Source organism: Pleurodeles waltl, chromosome 9, assembly GCF_031143425.1.
Source record: "Pleurodeles waltl isolate 20211129_DDA chromosome 9, aPleWal1.hap1.20221129, whole genome shotgun sequence".
Lineage (NCBI taxonomy): Eukaryota > Metazoa > Chordata > Amphibia > Caudata > Salamandridae > Pleurodeles > Pleurodeles waltl.
The window spans coordinates 1,010,229,425-1,010,248,575 of NC_090448.1; the positions used below are offsets into that span (position 1 = coordinate 1,010,229,425).

Consider the following 19,151-nt stretch of genomic DNA (forward strand, 5'->3'; position numbering starts at 1 on the left):
CACTGCTCCACCAGCTAGCTGCCAAAAGGCTGTTGTTGCAATATCCATAGCGCAGTCAATCACCTCAGCCGAGGTGCGCTCACCCTCCAAGAGGATCTTCTTCACTTCCGCCTTAGTCTTCTTAGAGGTGATCCAGATATGGGGCAATATCAGCCAACAGCTGTCTGTCATACCTCCCCAGGATTGCCAATGAATTTGCTGCCCTCACTATTAGGCCAGGCATGGAAGAGAAAAGCTTCCTAATGTTGTCCAGTCTTCTCCCCTCCTTGTCTGGAGGAGCTGAAAGTGACTGATGGATTTTTAGAACGTCTCTGCGCTGCCTGGGTTATAACGGAGTCCGGCTTCGGGTGACTAACAAGACACGCCGGGGCGTACTCTGGGGCCTTATACTTTGTCAAACCTAGGAAAGACTGCCGTCACCTTACCTGAATTTTTCATTACTTTGAGACCTTCCTCCCAGATGTAGCCTACTATCGGTATGAAGCGGACACTCTTTTGATACGGCTCCTTGAAGTCGTATAAAAAGCAATCCATCTGTTTGGATGGCATGGGTATCGCAAATCTCTTTGACGCCCTCTCAAGCAAATTATGGAAACCCCCAATATCTCCTAGGGGAGAATCCAAAGGAGTAGGCGATGGAGAAGAGGGCATCGGCAATATGTAATTGCCCCCATCTGAGTTGTCCTTCAATTCTCCTTCATCTCTCTCTTCATCCGAAGAGTGAGTAACTTGTATAAAAGACCCTTGTGGGGTAGTTCTGGCCGATCTAGGAGATGATATAGGTTGTGGCACTGGAGTGGCAGGCATCGATGGAAAAGGTGCTGTTTGAATGTCCGGTTGTGGTGGTGACGGAAATCTCCTTTTGTAATCTGACAACATAAACTGTAGATCAGATATAAGGGAACTCGGAACACAAACCATGTCCTCTGGAACATAAGTCAGCTGTGGCTGAGGAGAATAGTACTGCTGATAATATTCCTCTTCATCCTCTTGGCACTTAACATGAAGTTGTGAAGGGCTATGGGCCGCCCGCACGGCCCATCATCATCCGAATCTTCCTACAGAAGATGAGTCGGGATTAATAGAGTAATCTTGCTTGGGGATGTAACTCTTGGAGTGATATTTCCCCTTCCTGACGCAGACAGCGTTTTTCTCTTCGTCGACGGTGTTGACGACGGTACTGTCGACGAGGTCGTTGACGGAGTCGTCTCCGATAAACCTAGTGCTCCCGTCGACAGTGTCGCCGACGACAGCGTGGACGTAGGGATCCCCGCCAGCGACGGCGTCTTATTCGGAACCATCGTCGACGACGTTTTGATCTTCAGTGTCGACGGTCTAGATTTTGTTATCGTCGTCGTGGATGCCGTCAACGAGGAAGAAGTCACCATCGATAGACTGGTTACCGTTGTTGCTGCCAATGCAGCTGCCGTGTAGGATCTCGTCAACAAAGATGACCTCGTCGACGGTGGAATCATCGTCAACAGTCTTTCTTCAGAAGCTGAAGAAGGCTTTCAGAACACCACCAACACCTTCGGAGGGGGCGTAGAAGGCTCTGAGGAGGATTCTGGTAACTCCTTTGATGCTGAATGTCGATGGCTGGACTTAGAGGAGTATCTTTTTTCCTGAGGTGAAGATGAGAGACTGCGGCCTTCACCAGACCCCTGTGAGGTCTTTTTAAAAGTCTTTGTTTTGAACCCTTTTCAGAATGAGGTAATCTTTGCCTCTTTTGTGACTTCCTAGAAGACCCTGAAGACTCCTCACTGTGAGAGGACGAGACAGGGTTTTTTCTTGTTTTAATCTTTTGGAGTCATATCAACAACCTCCCCTCTCTATCTTTCAAACTCTTTGATGAAAAGGTATGACATACCTTACAATCAGTAGCAGAGTGTTCAGGATAGAGGCTGTAAGGAAATGCCTCCTTGGCATGGTTGCCCCCTGACTTTTTGCCTTTGCTGATGCTATGTTTACAATTGAAAGTGTGCTGAGGCCTGCTAACCAGGCCCCAGCACCAGTGTTCTTTCCCTAACCTGTACTTTTGTATCCACAATTGGCAGACCCTGGCATCCAGATAAGTCCCTTGTAACTGGTACTTCTAGTACCAAGGGCCCTGATGCCAAGGAAGGTCTCGAAGGGCTGCAGCATGTCTTATGCCACCCTGGAGACCTCTCACTCAGCACAGACACACTGCTTGCCAGCTTGTGTGTGCTAGTGAGGACAAAACGAGTAAGTCGACATGGCACTCCCCTCAGGGTGCCATGCCAGCCTCTCACTGCCTATGCAGTATAGGTAAGACACCCATCTAGCAGGCCTTACAGCCCTAAGGCAGGGTGCACTATACCATAGGTGAGGGTACCAGTGCATGAGCATGGTACCCCTACAGTGTCTAAACAAAACCTTAGACATTGTAAGTGCAGGGTAGACATAAGAGTATATGGTCTGGGAGTCTGTCAAACACGAACTCCACAGCACCATAATGGCTACACTGAAAACTGGGAAGTTTGGTATCAAACTTCTCAGCACAATAAATGCACACTGATGCCAGTGTACATTTTATTGCAAAATACACCCCAGAGGGCACCTTAGAGGTGCCCCCTGAAACTTAACCGACTATCTGCGTAGGCTGACTAGTTCCAGCAGCCTGCCACACTAGAGACAGGTTGCTGGCCCCATGGGGAGAGTGCCTTTGTCACTCTGAGGCCAGTAACAAAGCCTGCACTGGGTGGAGATGCTAACACCTCCCCCAGGCAGGAGCTGTAACACCTGGCGGTGAGCCTCAAAGGCTCACCCCTTTGTCACAGCACCGCAGGACACTCCAGCTAGTGGAGTTGCCCGCCCCCTCCGGCCCGGCCCCCACTTTTGGCGGCAAGGCCGGAGAAAATAATGAGAATAACAAGGAGGAGTCACTGGCCAGTCAGGACAGCCCCTAAGGTGTCCTGAGCTGAGGTGACTCTAACTTTTAGAAATCCTCCATCTTGCAGATGGAGGATTCCCCCAATAGGGTTAGGATTGTGACCCCCTCCCCTGGGGAGGAGACACAAAGAGGGTGTACCCACCCTCAGGGCTAGTAGCCATTGGCTACTAACCCCCCAGACCTAAACACGCCCTTAAATTTAGTATTTAAGGGCTACCCTGAACCTAAGAATTTAGATTCCTGCGACAACAAGAAGAAGGACTGCCCAGCTGAAAACCCCTGCAGAGGAAGACCAGAAGACACCAACTGCCTTGGCTCCAGAAACTCATCGGCCTGTCTCCTGCCTTCCAAAGAACTCTGCTCCAGCGACGCCTTCCAAAGGGACCAGCGACCTCTGAATCCTCTGAGGACTGCCCTGCTTCGACGACGACCAGAAACTCCCGAGGACAGCGGACCTGCTCCAAAAAGACTGCAACTTTGTTTCAAGGAGCAGCTTTAAAGACCCCTGCAACTCCCCGCAAGAAGCGTGAGACTTGCAACACTGCACCCGGCGACCCCGACTCGGCTGGTGGAGAACCAACACCTCAGGGAGGACCCCCGGACTACTCTCCGACTGTGAGTACCAAAACCTGTCCCCCCTGAGCCCCCACAGCGCCGCCTGCAGAGGGAATCCCGAGGCTTCCCCTGACCGCGACTCTCTGAAACCTAAGTCCCGACGCCTGGAAAAGACCCTGCACCCGCAGCCCCCAGGACCTGAAGGACCGGACTTTCACTGGAGAAGTGACCCCGAGGAGTCCCTCTCCCTTGCCCAAGTGGAGGTTTCCCCGAGGAAGCCCCCCCTTGCCTGCCTGCAGCGCTGAAGAGATCCGTTGATCTCTCATAGACTAACATTGCAAACCCGACGCTGGTTTCTGCACTGCACCCGGCCGCCCCCGCGCTGCTGAGGGTGAAATTTCTGTGTGGGCTTGTGTCCCCCCCGGTGCCCTACAAAACCCCCCTGGTCTGCCCTCCGAAGACGCGGGTACTTACCTGCAAGCAGACCGGAACCGGGGCACCCCCTTCTCTCCATTCTAGCCTATGCGTTTTGGGCACCACTTTGAACTCTGCACCTGACCGGCCCTGAGCTGCTGGTGTGGTGACTTTGGGGTTGCTCTGAACCCCCAACGGTGGGCTACCTTGGACCAAGAACTGAACCCTGTAAGTGTCTTACTTACCTGGTAAAACTAACAAAAACTTTCCTCCCCCAGGAACTGTGAAAATTGCACTAAGTGTCCACTTTTAAAACAGCTATTTGTGAATAACTTGAAAAGTATACATGCAATTGAAATGATTCAAAGTTCCTAATGTACTTACCTGCAATACCTTTCAAACAAGATATTACATGTTAAATTTGAACCTGTGGTTCTTAAAATAAACTAAGAAAAGATATTTTTCTATAACAAAACCTATTGGCTGGATTTGTCTCTGAGTGTGTGTACCTCATTTATTGTCTATGTGTATGTACAACAAATGCTTAACACTACTCCTTGGATAAGCCTACTGCTCGACCACACTACCACAAAATAGAGCATTAGTATTATCTCTTTTTACCACTATTTTACCTCTAAGGGGAACCCTTGGACTCTGTGCATGCTATTCCTTACTTTGAAATAGCACATACAGAGCCAACTTCCTACAGAGGCAATATACACAATCTGTATGAGGGTCTTCTGAATGCAGCCTTTTCTTCCCACAAGTGCTGCAGGCTCTAAAGAGACTTTTTCTCTCTCTGTCAGACATCCTGCTGGTACAACAGGCTCAAGAAAGTATGAGTGTAAATCAGAGACACCCAATGAGCAAAAAGGAATTCAGATATATTGAGAAAATCTTCTTCCACAAGAATAAACTGAGCAGAGCTCAGAGGAGACTCCCTAGCATGACGTGAGGTAGAAAATCTGAGGTGCTGGAGCTTCTCTCAGGAGGGTTCTAAAGGGTGGTACTCTCTGATTGGCTGAGGTTCAAGTTTGGTCCTTTTTACATAAGGGCGTGGACAGATTGCTAAAATGAAGAGATTTTTAAAGTTATAGCTGGTATGTCTTTGGGACATTGTCTTTTCTAAGGTACCGGGGACTTGCATCTCGACGTCAGGGAATGATTTAAGCATGTGAATCTATGAAAGTTCCAATACTGGAGTAACTATATTAATTGATCAGAAGCAGCTCTCAGTATAGACAAGGTTAGAGACCCCTAGTTTATAGGTGCATTATTTTAGAGGTACCCAAGCAGACCTTAAAATGAAAGTCACTTTAACAATAGCAGCATCTTGACACTTTGTTAATACCTCCTTGTAATGAAACTAAAGCAAATGGGAAGCAAGGCAACATAACTTTTTTGTGCCTTTAAGCCAATCATGATGACCTTCCAGCCACAGAAGGCATACTCTGGTAGTTGAAAAGCAGTTCTTTTTAAAGCTTGAATTGGCTACAGAATTGTAAAGGAAAAATGGCTGATAAAAACTAAGTATTGTGCAACACTGCCCTTCATACCATAATCCTCCTGTGTGATATTAACGACAACCCCACCACCGATGTCTATTTGACGCTGGGCAGAGTTGTCATCTAGCTTCCGTAGGATTTCTTCCTGTATCACATCAGTCTCTGTATCTCGCTTACGGCTCATGAAGTGGGCATAGAGCTCTGTTTGGGTGATCAGAAAATTCAGTTTCCGCTGTTGTCTCTTAGCCTGAAACAAAACGGAAGAGCAAAAGTGAAACATTTTAAATTAAAAAAAATCCAAATCGAAATTGAAAACATATTAAGTTTGAATGTTCATAAAAATATTTTCTACTGCTTTTCAAAATACAAAAAGGCAGAGTGATGCATAAATGTGAGAAGCTAAGTAATATACATTCTCTATTAGCCACACTTACATTGCAACTGGACTCTCGCTTCAACATCTTATGTACTATCATCTCCTCTATGATGACAGTTTCTCTGATAACACGTTTTTTCTTAGATTCCTTTACCCCTCCATCCAGGATAAGATTACAGACTGTCTTCACTTCAATAACTGATGCCAATCTCACCCACATTTCAAATGTAGTATTTCTCTTTTTCATGTCCCCATCATTTTACTTTCACCAGTCTCTTCTCTTTTGGGCACCGTTTTCCATTACTCTCTGCTAATAAGCAAGACACCACTCACTCATTGTCCACATAGCCAGGGTAAACGGGTCAAACTACTGAAAGGGTGCAAAACACAATTTATTTATTTCATTATTAAAGTTGCATCCAGCATTGTCTTCTGTTTAAAAAGACTTGTACTAGAAGACTCAGCTGGATGCATTCCTATTTTAATATTGCAGTTGCTTAAGATGTGGAAAGTGTTAATAAGAAAAAGAGTAATGACAGCCTGGTGGCACTACAAAGGAACAGTTGGATTGAAATGTTGATTGTTTGCAGAACGAGCTTGCATAGTACAAAATGTGAATTTCAAAGAGAGTTATATAAAAGAAAAAATATGGGGTATTTCTCTATTTGGCCTTTGCCGATAGTAAAGTGCCAAACGGCTCACTGAAATATTGCGGAAACTGGCTGTCTCCCTGGCATCTGAAACATAAATCATCACATCTCTGAAATTGAAAATAATTGAACCAATTCCTTTTAGAAAACTGCAGCTAAGATGCAAGCAGATATTAAAAAAATCTCTGCTACCTTTGCAAAGCTTGACTATTTCCAGCATATTCCTTTGAGACAAACAGAGAACATGGAAGTGGAGATAATGGCGGGGTTGTCACCTATCCAGAGACCTGGATAAGAAGGGATTTAAACAATTGTCCTAACCTTGATACAGATGGTCAAAGGTTCGAACATCAGGTGCAGTTCCCAAGTGAGCGAACTATGCCGTTGTCACCAATTAGTTGAAGAAATCATACACTAGCTGATAAGAGCTAGGATAACTTTTACTCAGTCTCTCTCCTCCCAACAGCTTTTAGGCTTCTAGAGAGGATTGGACCTGTGAGCAATATGACATTGCAAAGCTGACAAATGAACTAATCATTTTCAAGCCAAGTTCTGAATGCACAGAGGAACAAATGTAGTATTGACCTCTGTCTTTGACAATGTCATTAAGGACACAGGAGAGGTCACAATCTTGATCCTACCGAATCTGTCAGTCAACTTTGATACTATCCGCCACACAATCCACCTGGTTCATCAAGGCAACCGCAACATTACTGGATCAATCACAGAAAGGATCATGTGTTATTTGGTAGATTACTCTCACGCAAACGTAGATAAATAGTTTGAAGCCTTTTATTTAAAGCACTCTTACACTGAAATCCTTAGAGAAATTAGTTTTGCTGAAACTTATTAACATTCTGCATTTTACATAGGACTTGCAAAGATTTAGTTGACAAGTGTTGGAAAAAAGTATTTAAATCTGTTTTTTCTTCACTCCATTGGTCTTGCCATAACTTTGACCTCAACCATTAACTTGCCTTGTCATCCATGTGGCCCAAAAGTCACGTCATGGTGGTAGGTTCCCCAGTCATGTCAGCCTTCAATGACAACAATGTCCTAAATAAGCGACTTCTTGCAGACCAAAAGCATATAATGCATCAGGGCATCTAATTGTTGGTCTTAAGAACACAACCAGTAGGATCCCACAGAAGGTGGAAAGGCACCAGTTCTCAAAGATTACTAGCCAAGTGAGTAGTGAGCAGAAAACAAAAAACACTGTCTCACATTCCCTTCTGTGCATGAAGAGACAGGTGCAGCATCAAGAAGTCTTACAGGAGCAGGAGCTCGGTCAGGGTTTGCAGCTAGTGCAGCTCACTTATCTACTTTATTTTTCTTTGGGAAGGCTGCGCTCTTTTGGTAATTTCAATCTAATGCACCTAATTGACGGATTTGTTTTACCTGGCTTTATACAAAATGATAGGTAGTACAAATGTTGCTTCTAAAGGCTAAGTTTGTGTGTTTAATGCACTACAAATTGAATTGCACATATTTCATAAATTTACTCTTGCATCACACAGATTTACAAAGATATTTAAATGTTTACAAACATCAGGAAGAATCCCAAGATGGTGAAAGAATTTGTTACTTACCTTTAACTCCCGTTCTCTGGGATTGATATCTTTCATAGATTCACATCCTTGAATCAATATGCGTCGCTGAAGTGGGTGTCCCACAGCATCATAGTAAGCAGTACACATCAGTATAACAGGCTATAGAGGGAATGCAAGGTTCAGCTTAGTAGCCTAAGTCCTTTTTAAAAAGGACCAAAGTTTAACAATGACCAATAAGGTCACAGTGCCCTGTACAACACTCCCAACAGAGGCATCTTCCCTCAGATTTTTAAAGCACTAATAGTATAGACCTTAATGGCCAAAAGGGAGAGCCTCCTAGGGGAGGAGGGCGGGTTGCATGTGAATCTATTAAAGATACTAATACTGGAGAATGGGAGTTACAGGTAAGTAACAAATTCTTTCTCCAGTATTGGGGTATCTTTCATATATTCACATGCTTGAATCTAAATAGTTAGCAGTGCAATATATCTTAATCAAATACAAGTGCATATGATAGCGGACGGTGGGTACAATATTTTACATTATATAGTAAAAGAGGCTCACCTTAATGGAGAAGATGACGAAGTACTGCTTGACCCACGGTCACTGTCAGCAGTCTGTGCTGAATCCAGACAGTAGTGCTAGGTGAAAGTGTGCCTGCTCTTCCATGTTGCAGCACGGCATATATTTTCAATGGACACCCCAGCAAATAAGGCCGCTGTGGTAGAAACTGCTCCCGCGGAATGACTTCTAGTCTTTTGTGTTAAAGATCTGCCTGCTTTCGAATGGCAGAACTGATTGGCTGATGAAATTGGCCTTGCTATAGTGGATTTAGAAACTGGTCCACCTTTCTTATTGTTACCATAGGCCACAAAAAGTTGGCCAGTAATGCAAATATGTTTTGTTCGATGCAGATAAAATTTTAAACAGCTCTTGACATCAAGAGTACGTAGACTCCGTTCCGCTGGTGTTTGGGGATTGGGAAAGAAAGTCTTAAGCATGACTGGTTGATTTAGATGAACTTGGGATTATTTTGTAAGGTTACTATGGATTCTATGAATTGCAAGAAAGGTTTGTTAATAGTGAACGCTTGCAGTTTGCTTACTCTTCTCGTAGAGGTGAGGGCAAGCAAGAGAGCCACTTTCAAAGTATGGAATTTTAACTCAACACTGTAAACTGGTTCAAATGGGCTTTTCATTAACTGAGATAACACCATGTTAAGTTGCCATGTAGGAGGCAGTGACTTTAAAGAAGGATATGCTCAAAAATGCATTTTATGGTACTGAAGGATTAGCTTGTGTGACCATGATGAAGGAGATCACAAAGTCCGTCTGTATTTGGAAATAGCAGCCAAGTGTACTTTGACTGAGGAATGTGCTGGACCGGATTTGGCTAAAGATAGTAAATATGGTAAAACCTGTTCAGGAGCAGATGAAATAAGAAGTATGTTGTACTTCTTGCACCAAAGACAAAGCTGTTTCCATTTGAGGCAGTAAGTTTTGTTAGTGGATTCATCTCTAGCTTTCACAAGACTTTTTCTACAGTCTTCTGAGCTATCTAGGGATTGCCATTCATGGTGCTCAGAAGCCAGGCTGATAAATGCAGAAAAGTTGGGTCTGGATGAAGGACCTGTTTATTGTTCGACAGTAAGTCTACCTGAGGCTTGCGTTGAATGTGTTTGTCTATTGATAACATGAGGAGCTCTGTAAACCAGTGTTGTCTTGGCCATCGTGGTGCAATGAGTATTAGCTGGCATGGTTCCTGTTTGATCTTTCTGCAAACTTTGTTGATAAGAGGGATTGGGGTAAAGCATAATCATAGATCCCAGACCATCGAAAAGACATTCTCTCAAGATCCCTTTTGAGGATACCTGCTGGCGTAAAACAGGCATTTTTTCTTCTCTCGTGATGCAAATAGATCTAGGTTGGGCTTGCCCCATGTTTGAAATATGGTATCCAGGACTCGCTGGCTTAGCTCCCACTCGTGACAGCTTTGGGTCGTTCTGCTTAAGGTGTCTGCTAGAAAGTTGTGACCTCCTGGGAGATGTTCTGCCCTTATTGTCACTTGAAGAGTTAGTGCCAACTGAGCTTCTTAGGATAGAATCTGGGATTTCGTACCTCTCGCGTGTTGAGATAATGCATGCTTGTTATGTTGTCTGTTTTTATCAACACAGAGGAGATTTGAATTCTCTGTAAAAACACTTTAAGGGCTAGGGAGATTGCTCTGAGCTCGATGAAGTAGATGTGTAGCTTTGATTGATCCGAGGTCTACTTGCCCTGAAGCTGGAGGTCCTGCAGACGAGCTTCCCACACTTCTAGAGAAGCGTATGTTGTAATGACATTCTGAAATAGTAGGAAGGAACGTGAGTCCTGCAGAGAGATTGTTGGAGATGTCCACCAAGGAAAAGCCGCTTGCATGAGAGGTGTGGTCTGTACAATAGCGTCGAAAAGTCCCTCCAACTGGAGACATTGTGTGTCCAATTGTTGCTGAAAGGGTTGCATTCTGAGACAAGCACGAGGTACTAGGAGAAACAGGCGAACTGAAGCCCACCTTTTTTTTTAAAGAGAATGGGCCAGAGAGAGGGATTTCTGCTGTCTATGGACAAGAATGCCTTGTTGACTAATGTACCTTTGTGGCTCCCAAAAGGTTATTCTTGTTGTAGGCTCGAGAAGACGCCCAAAGTAAGATCGATAAATATTGTTGGAGGAGTTTAACTGTGGGCTATTTTTAGAAAAGCTATGATTAACCTTTTTAGCATTGCTTGAAGGTTGCTGGACGGCTCCATCTAACAAATGAGGTGAAGGTGCTTTTTTATATATTCGGGGGTTGCCGGCTGGTGTTTCGATGTGATTAATCCCTGGATAAATATACGAGCACTCTTTTGCACGATGTTTAAGGTTGGAAGATAACGATCTTTTAACACGCACATTTCCCCAGATTAATGTAATCGTTTGGTTTTTATGTTTTTTGAGAATATAACAGGGGTTTTTAAGAAGAATAAATGAATGATGCTAGAATTTTAATTTAGTTAATCCTAGCTTCTCTATCTATATATATAATAATAAAAAAAGAGGAACTATTTACTTTTATTTTTCAGGGCAAAATAAAGGAATGTCTTTAATGCTATAAAAACATTAAAAGAGGTTTGCCCAATCAAAGAGGCTATATGCTGCCAGAACCAGAAATTACGTGAGTAGAGAAAATTCTTTACCAATACCCAAATATGTGGGTTATAATTATTGAGATAATAAATAAAATACATTTATTGGTGAGAATAAAAATAACAGTAAATAAAGTAATCTTTGAATAATGACGTTTTGCAGAGAAGCGAGGAGACGTATTCTATGAACCACTAGGAATCGTTCATAAAAAGACTCATGTTAAAAATCTTAGAATAGTAGGTGAGTGTGACTTTGTCACTTTGGACTCAATTATATATGAGCTTATTAATAAGAGTATTATAAAAGGAATGTGTTTATTTTATTTTGTTTAGGTGTTTCCGGCTAGAAGAATTATTCAGTCCTGATGATGACCCACCAATGATTTATGTCTAGTTATAGGGTCGAAACGTTGACTACATTATATGTGGATTATATATGAGTGACTTTGAGACACCTGGAATGAAGGGGTCTTATTGAAGTTCGCTTTCTTCCTATATGTTTTTTAACCACATTTGTATATATTGTATATAATACTTTGGCACGTATATCACTTTATCACTTTCACTGCGTATATTCTTGTTCATATTCATCGTTCTGATACTTTACATGCAATTCAGAGGGACTGTGAGCTGCACCAAAAATTCCCTGGTCTTCCTCAGAGTCTTGGCTATCGAGTAAGTGACTGGGTATTAGTTTTGGTACATCAGAGGGTGTTGTGAATGAATGACATATGCGGTGAGCAGATGATAGAAACGTTGTCAATGAGGTCAACAGCGGTGAAGATAACACCAGTGTCGATGGCCTCTTATGTTTTGATTTTGTGGACAACAAAGTTTTTCAAAAAATTATGTCATTGCCAGTATTGTTAATAGCGTCGCCGTTGGTGCTGTCGATGGTGGGACTGACGCTGATGCAGTCATCAACAGTGTAGGTACAGTCTTCTTCGGTGTAACGGTCATCATCGACGGTGTGGTGGTTGTCGACAAGGTAGTCTTTGACGCAGAGGCAGTTGTTGATGTCGCAAACAATGGAAGAGATGAAAACGGTTAAATCGTCGTTGGGCCTTTATCTTTAGTTGTCATCAACAAAGTAATTGATGACAAAGTCTTCAAAAACCATTTTTCAGATAGTTTTGTATTTTTTGACACTGGTTCAGACAAAGATCTAGTTTTGGTAGAATTGGCAGCAGAAGGTTCGGATTTTGAGTCTGAAGGATGCCTTTTTTGTTTTTCCTGATGAAAAGAGCTTATATAGATACATGGCGGGTCTTTTTTAAGGCTTTATTACTGTGTTGAAGGGACTCGTGGTGAGACCTTTTCCACTTCCTGGAAGTTTGTGAGGAGATGGAACACTCAAAACTTTTCTCCTCATAAAGTACAATAGGTTTAGACTTTAGTTTCTGTAGCCATATTAAAAGTCTTACCTTGTGGGATTGATGAAGACAATTTATACAATCCTTATGAGAATCTTCAGAATGGAGCCTTTTTGTAAAACAGGGGTCACAAGGTCTAAGGAGTCATTTTTTTGTTTTTACATATGTTGACATACTGGAACAGAGAAATAGATGTTTGAAGATCAGCAAATCTGAAGAAACTGAGCAGAGCTCAGGGAGACTCCCTCACACAAGATGTGCGGTGAAAATCTGAGGGAAGATGCCTCTGTTGGGAGTGTTCTAAAGTGTGCTTTTGCCTGACAAAAAGGACAGAAGTAGGCTAATAAGCTGAATCTTGCATTCCCTTTATCGCCTATTATTCTGATATACAATGCTTACTATGATGCCGTGGGACTCCCACTTCAATGGTGGGGAATGATTTCAGCATGTGTATCTGTGAAAGACACCCCAATACAGGAAAAACAGACAACCAATAAAGGGATTTCATTTCCAGTTTACAGTTTATTTTTCAAAATGTACCATGGCAGTAATCTCAAATTCAGACAGTCAGACTAAGGGCCATTGGGAAATAGGGGGTCACAGTAAAATGGACCTGGGTCTTGTCAACTCAAGCCTTTGGCTATACAGCACTTTCTCAAAGAACTTAGGCTAGAGTTGTAACTGTAACTGAAAGAGAGAAGCTTGGAGAGACCACACCTTTACTCTAGTTATATTCAGCTCTTGCAACACATGTTATCACTCTCAGATGTTTGAGCGCTTCTTGGTGATCTTTCATTGTACAGTGACAAAAGATCCAAGATAAATAATGTGTGTTTAATCCCCTACATCCAAAAAATGAAGAGTTTGGTTACACATGCACACAAATTGTGCCACTGTATCGCTTTCCAGGTTAGTAAGTGGCCACAATTCTACTACAGGTACGCACAGATTTTGCAAGTGGACCAATACTCCAACACACTGCTCAGTATGAAAAAAGGTTACCACCGGCCCAATACTCCATTTAGAAAAGGAGACTGGTTTTAAGTTTGCCTACAGATATTCCCTTTTTCTGTGTACAGGGAGGCCTACCACAATATTTTATAGGTGATCTTGGTAGATAGCCTGCAATAAAACAATATCATAAATGAAGGCGCAAGCCTGGTCACAGGCTTCTTGATGAATGAGGCTTGACAGACATTCTAAGATGAGGAAAGACCAAGTAAGGAACTATCCTTAATATTTGTAAAGTGGAGATCTAGCCACATGTGGGCTACAGCACTTCAAAGCCATACGAGGTAGAAAAATGAATGACAAATGTTATGAATTACAATTTTGTGTGTTTTTTTTTTTTTTTAACCAAACATGTTATCTTTGTGTAGGTTGAATATTTACACTGGCAATCTTAATGATAAATGTTTCAACTAATTAGAAGTGTAGGTTGTTTTCAGCCAGTCCTTTCTAGCTTCATCCTTACCTCTCTCATCTCTTCATCCAGCTTGCGCTGTTCCAAAGCCTCTTTCTCAGCTCGCTTGCGGTGCTCCTTTTCAACTTTGTCATACTTCTTCCAGTATAGGAGCATTTCCTTAGTAAGACGCCGAGCCCTTGGTAAAGTTTCCTTGCAGTTCTTCTGAGCCTGAATTGCTGCCCTACGCACTTCCCTCATGCATTGGTGAGCCAGCTATGTGGAAATAGATTGGTAAAGTTGAAGATATATTACACAACAGTGCTTAGAAAAACGCATTGAAATAAGAATTAATGCATGTCAGTCAAAGGCACTTGATTTTCTCTGATCAGTTCTAATAGAGTGCATGTAGTGTCAAACTGTTGTTACTTACATTAGGAACCTCTAAAGTTAGGCAATACACTTTTTCTTGGAACAAATACCACCCTCCCCAATACCTTTCCTAATTCAAAGTTACACTGATTCCCTCTGTTGACCTACTCAGGGCTTAATAAGCCACACCGTTGTATATATTACACAGCCATCTTAAATACCAAATTAGCTTACTACCACCATTGCTCTGGTTATAATAAAATATAACACACACACATACACATCACTCCTTTATTTTAGATCCTCTTACTGCTTGATATATTCATTAAATATCTGCGTTTTATGGTATGACTATAGTTATCTATTCAATGAATAGACTAAGTTCTGAGGTCTAATGCCTTCTCGCTCTTCAGAGAATCGTTGGTTGCTGATGGGAGGGTTGTGTAAACTCAGGCAGAGAAAATGCTGGGCAAGAGGAAAAAGTAGGTCATGTGACTCCACCAGTTCAGCAGCACAAACCGGTACAAAATTATATATTCTCTGAAGGTAAAAAAACATTCAAAGAAACCAGAAAATGAGGAAGAGAAACATTTTGTAAATTAGATAAAAACATGGCACCCACAGCTAAATACCTTGCAGTGTCAATCTTGTTATGTATTTACTTAGCTGACTCCAAGCTCCAGATGAGAGATGAGGTCAGCAACACTGTGCGTTGGCGAACCTCTTCAATCACATTAATTACCATTATGTCCTTGAGCACATTAATGCTTATTTTACTTTTTCAAATAGAGGTTAGAGCTATTTTATTTCCTTCACAGAAAGTGACATCTGGAGGGTGCCACCTTTACCTGAATGAAACACACATGTCAGCATCTCGATGCCTAATTTTTGTATGCCATTTATGTTAAACTGAATCAGTGTTCTACTATCCACTAGCAATATGTACAGATGCGACTAAAAGGGGCATTTTCCACAAAGAACAAAATATATGTACCATTAGTGATTTTTTTAAAGTGCCAAAACTGCAAGAAAAAAAACGAGATACTAAAAAAGAACAAGCACTGGCAAAACCAATAGGCCTACTGTTGGCGTCTAGACTCGTCAATGGTTGTTTTCTTTTGTCCTGGGTGTTGTAAATGTTATTGTTGGGGGAGCTGCTGAGCTCTCTACAATACTAGAAAAGGCTCAAGCAAAAGCTATATTTGCACATTGCCATAGTGGTCCCTGGTACTGAAGAGTACTACTAGGTGTGAATATGACCTCCTTATGAAAAAGCAAAACACTGTCCCTCACAGTGAAGTTAACCAATACCTGAAGTGGGATGATCCCCTGCCCCATGCTGCAGTGGGAGTAAGAAATATTTGAAATACAACAACAGACCAATGGATGAACAGGGCTAGCGGAAATCCTGTATTCTTATAGTATGTACATCATACATATGATTTTTTTAATTTATTTTTTAAACAAAGGTATGAGCTAACGCCAGACAAAAATCTAGTCTACCCAGTCACATTTTTACAGCAAAGGCTATGTAGTCAAGAACCGAATGACAGAAATACTAAATAGGCCCTCAAGTAAATGCCAATGTAACTCTTCGTTGCCAGCATGTAAAAGATGTCTACACATGATGAACCTGGAGTTGCTGGTGGCTAAACTGACAGCATAGGAATACTACAAACTTACCTTTCTGCTGTTTGATAGGAACAGATTGTGGGCTGATGCTTTTTGCTTGTAGGCCTGAATTTAAATGGAAAAAGGAATAATACATTAAAAATACTTTAAGAAAAAAATGCCACTCCATAAGTTTTCACTCAGTTTGCGGTAGCACAACTCACTGCGGTCAACAATGAACCCTCTTAGCCAAGGGCAAACTTACCTGTGCCAATCATGACTGGAGGTACTCTAGTTTCAGCACATTCTGCTAAAAAGGGAGCTATGATTGAAGCAAAATTTGCCTCCAACAATGCTACCTTCCAAACCAGCTATTAAACAGCAAGAAACACTTTTGTAAATGCGTATCTATTGACAAGAAAACATGTGTACCTTTGCTCCTCCAACATTTCAACACATTCTACAAATCCACATTTCAACTGGAGTAAATGTTTTGTGAATGAGGCAACATATTTCAAATGGCTGCAGATCGTCAACACTCACATTTCCATTACAAGGGTGGTGCTTTAATATACTACTACATAATGCCTTATTGTATTCCTACATTTTTAACACATTGGTTTCAATGTTATATGAACAATTTAAAAATGCCATGGCCTCCCTGACATCTGTTGTGCCATGCCAACCGCAAGCTCAAATCCTGGCAAGGTCAACTCAACCTCCCATCTTTCTGAGGTCAATCAATTCATAACCATTAAATTGAGGCATATTAACCAACTATTTGCAGCATTTAGGGAAGGGAATACTGTGGGGTGAAGCTCCATGAAAACATCATTTTTTTCAGGCAGCAGTAATGCAGTGAGAGTATCTTACCTTTGGCAATTCTTTTTTTACAATGTTGAGCCACACCTTACGTCGACGTGCAGTCAACTGCTCAATAGTCAGGTGTTTTTTCTTCAACAATGGTGTGGGTGCATCATGAGAGAACTTGGCGAAGACTCTAAGATGGTGGCGTCGGGGATATTCATCATCCGAAAAATCTTCTTCTCGCCGCCGTTTCTTCTTCACTTTTCTTAACTTGGCTAAAGACAGAGCAAACGGTCACGCTGCCAGTCAATTTTACTTTCCCATTAAGAGACTAGTCAAAGTAGAGAAATAATGACCTTGTATGACATGCTTTAAAAAATGTGCCTGATCACATGCTCAAAATTAAGAAAACAGAATCCCTCCCTTCAGCTTAACCAGAAAAGGTTGTTTAAGGCATATGTCCCTCAATGGTTATTGCAAAACTACTTCATGGATCAAAAGACTGGAATTCTTTAAAAAAAAAAATAGATTCCATAAAGCTAAATGTGTTCAGTCCTCAGCACTGCATGTTGCAACTCCACCTCCCCCCCAACTGCTGTCATTTAATCAACAACAGGATTTCCAAGGAGGGCCTAGCACAGTGGAAGGGCTGATTTCTGATTTTTAGTACTTATGCTTCTTCAGTCTACAATGTGTGTGTGTCTAACGAGGTTCTTCAGTTTGCATTACACAGATTTAAAAAAAATGTATTTACCAAGGTAGCATGTGAGAGAGAGTGTGTGTGTGTGTGTGTGTGTGTGTGTGTGTGCATAATATGTGAGTCTTCAGCACTGTATGCTATGATTAAATGCTTATACCTTAAGTAGCATTTTCTATTCGCATAACGTGGCTGTAGGTAAGCAGTGCCTACTACAAGCGGTAGCTACCATGTGGATGACTGAGGGTGAATGTTTGCATTGTTCAACATTCCATACATCATCTGTTCATTTTGCTTTTGTCACCCTAAGTGAAAAGGGTATGCCCAGATATGGGTCCCGTACTCATTTTGCCACTGGACTGAAGCTAGTTTGGCTGATGAGGGATGACACCCTAAAACTGGTCCCGGGATGCTTGTTTCCAGTCCAGGGAGGACCTGGCCTGGCAGTTCGGGCTGGCCTGTACCCGTAGGGAGCAGGATCAAGACTGATTTGCATATGGCTGGGTCCAAACTGGGGTGGCATGGTGGGCAAAAAAACAATGGATGAAACCCAGATCTGTGACTGGGAGTCCATGTTTGCATTGTTCAGCACTCCGTGCATCATCGTTTTTTTTTGCTTTTTTTTTTTTTTAGCAAGTGGATGAGGCAGATGTTTGAAACAAATGTATTAATGCCATCTGAGCCACTATGACCTGGTGACAGGCTAGGATGTTCACAAAGTAGACCCTGGCAACGGTGTGTGGTGTTAACTAGGTGGCTGCTTTAGAATTATTTGTTTGTGTGTTGTTTCTTGGAAGGGCCGCGGTGGCTCCTTTCTGCAGATGTATTGTGCCCTGAGCAAAGTAGGTGGAACCCTCTTCACTTTATGACAATAAGTCTAAATTCATTTGACTATCCACCCAGCTATGCCTGCCTTGGAAATGGTCGGATTTATGGGATAGCTTGGTTGTCAATGTAGTACATAGGAGATCTTTTGACATTTAACGTGTGGAGTGCTCTCTCTGTAACAGGATCTAGTTGTAGGAAGAAGACGGGCAGCTTTATGGTTTGGTTAAGGTGGAAGGATGATGCCATCTTAGGGAGTAGGGGTAATTCTAAGAACAACCTTGTCATTGTGGACGGGGTGCAGAATTCCAATAGCCCGACGCCCAGGACATACTGTTTGGGGTCAAGGACAACAAGTTTTCATATATATTTTGTTCTTGGGACATGTAGGCCTAACCACCTGCAGCACTGCAAGTTTGGTGTACCACATTATGGATCAGGAAGGGCACTGTCTACAGTAAAGGTAACATTTATGTCTAGATGTTTATGGGGTTCGAACTTGTATTTATGGTTCACTATGCAGAGCCTTTATTATTAGAGTGAAAGCGCGCTAAGGAAATGTAAGCTCTGGCAGCACTACTGATAGTAGTTCCTGTATAAAAATGTGTACAAATGTTTGCATTTTAATATGAGGCCATGCATAATGCTCCCAGAATGCTCTCTGGTTAGATGAAAATATTTGCAGAAGCTTGAAATCAATATTGAGGATTCATTGATGTTAAAATCAAAATGTTCATTAAAAAAATGCAATGAAGAAAAAAAAAAATTGATAAGCTGATGTGAAATTTTAGATATCATTTCTTCAAAGCAGCACTTAGTACAATGTGTTTAAGCATGCTAGCATTTCTAAAAAATATATATATATATCCATAATGGAAAAAATCAGTGTAACTAGTTTCAACAAGATTATGGGAAACATAAAAATAATCAAGCATTGTCAAAG

General features: G+C 42.1%; 1 protein-coding gene across 1 annotated transcript in view; it reads right to left on the bottom strand.

The window, feature by feature from the left end:
* The window catches only part of INO80 (INO80 complex ATPase subunit), a 626,594-nt gene that overhangs the window by 442,806 nt on the left and 164,637 nt on the right, over nucleotides 1-19,151 (bottom strand). The window contains exons 7-10 of the mRNA XM_069208609.1: nucleotides 16,753-16,961; nucleotides 15,952-16,005; nucleotides 13,969-14,172; nucleotides 5,437-5,632 (exon numbers count right to left, since the gene is read on the bottom strand). Of these exons, the coding sequence (XP_069064710.1) occupies nucleotides 5,437-5,632; nucleotides 13,969-14,172; nucleotides 15,952-16,005; nucleotides 16,753-16,961 (663 nt within the window). The remainder of the gene's footprint in view (nucleotides 1-5,436; nucleotides 5,633-13,968; nucleotides 14,173-15,951; nucleotides 16,006-16,752; nucleotides 16,962-19,151) is intronic.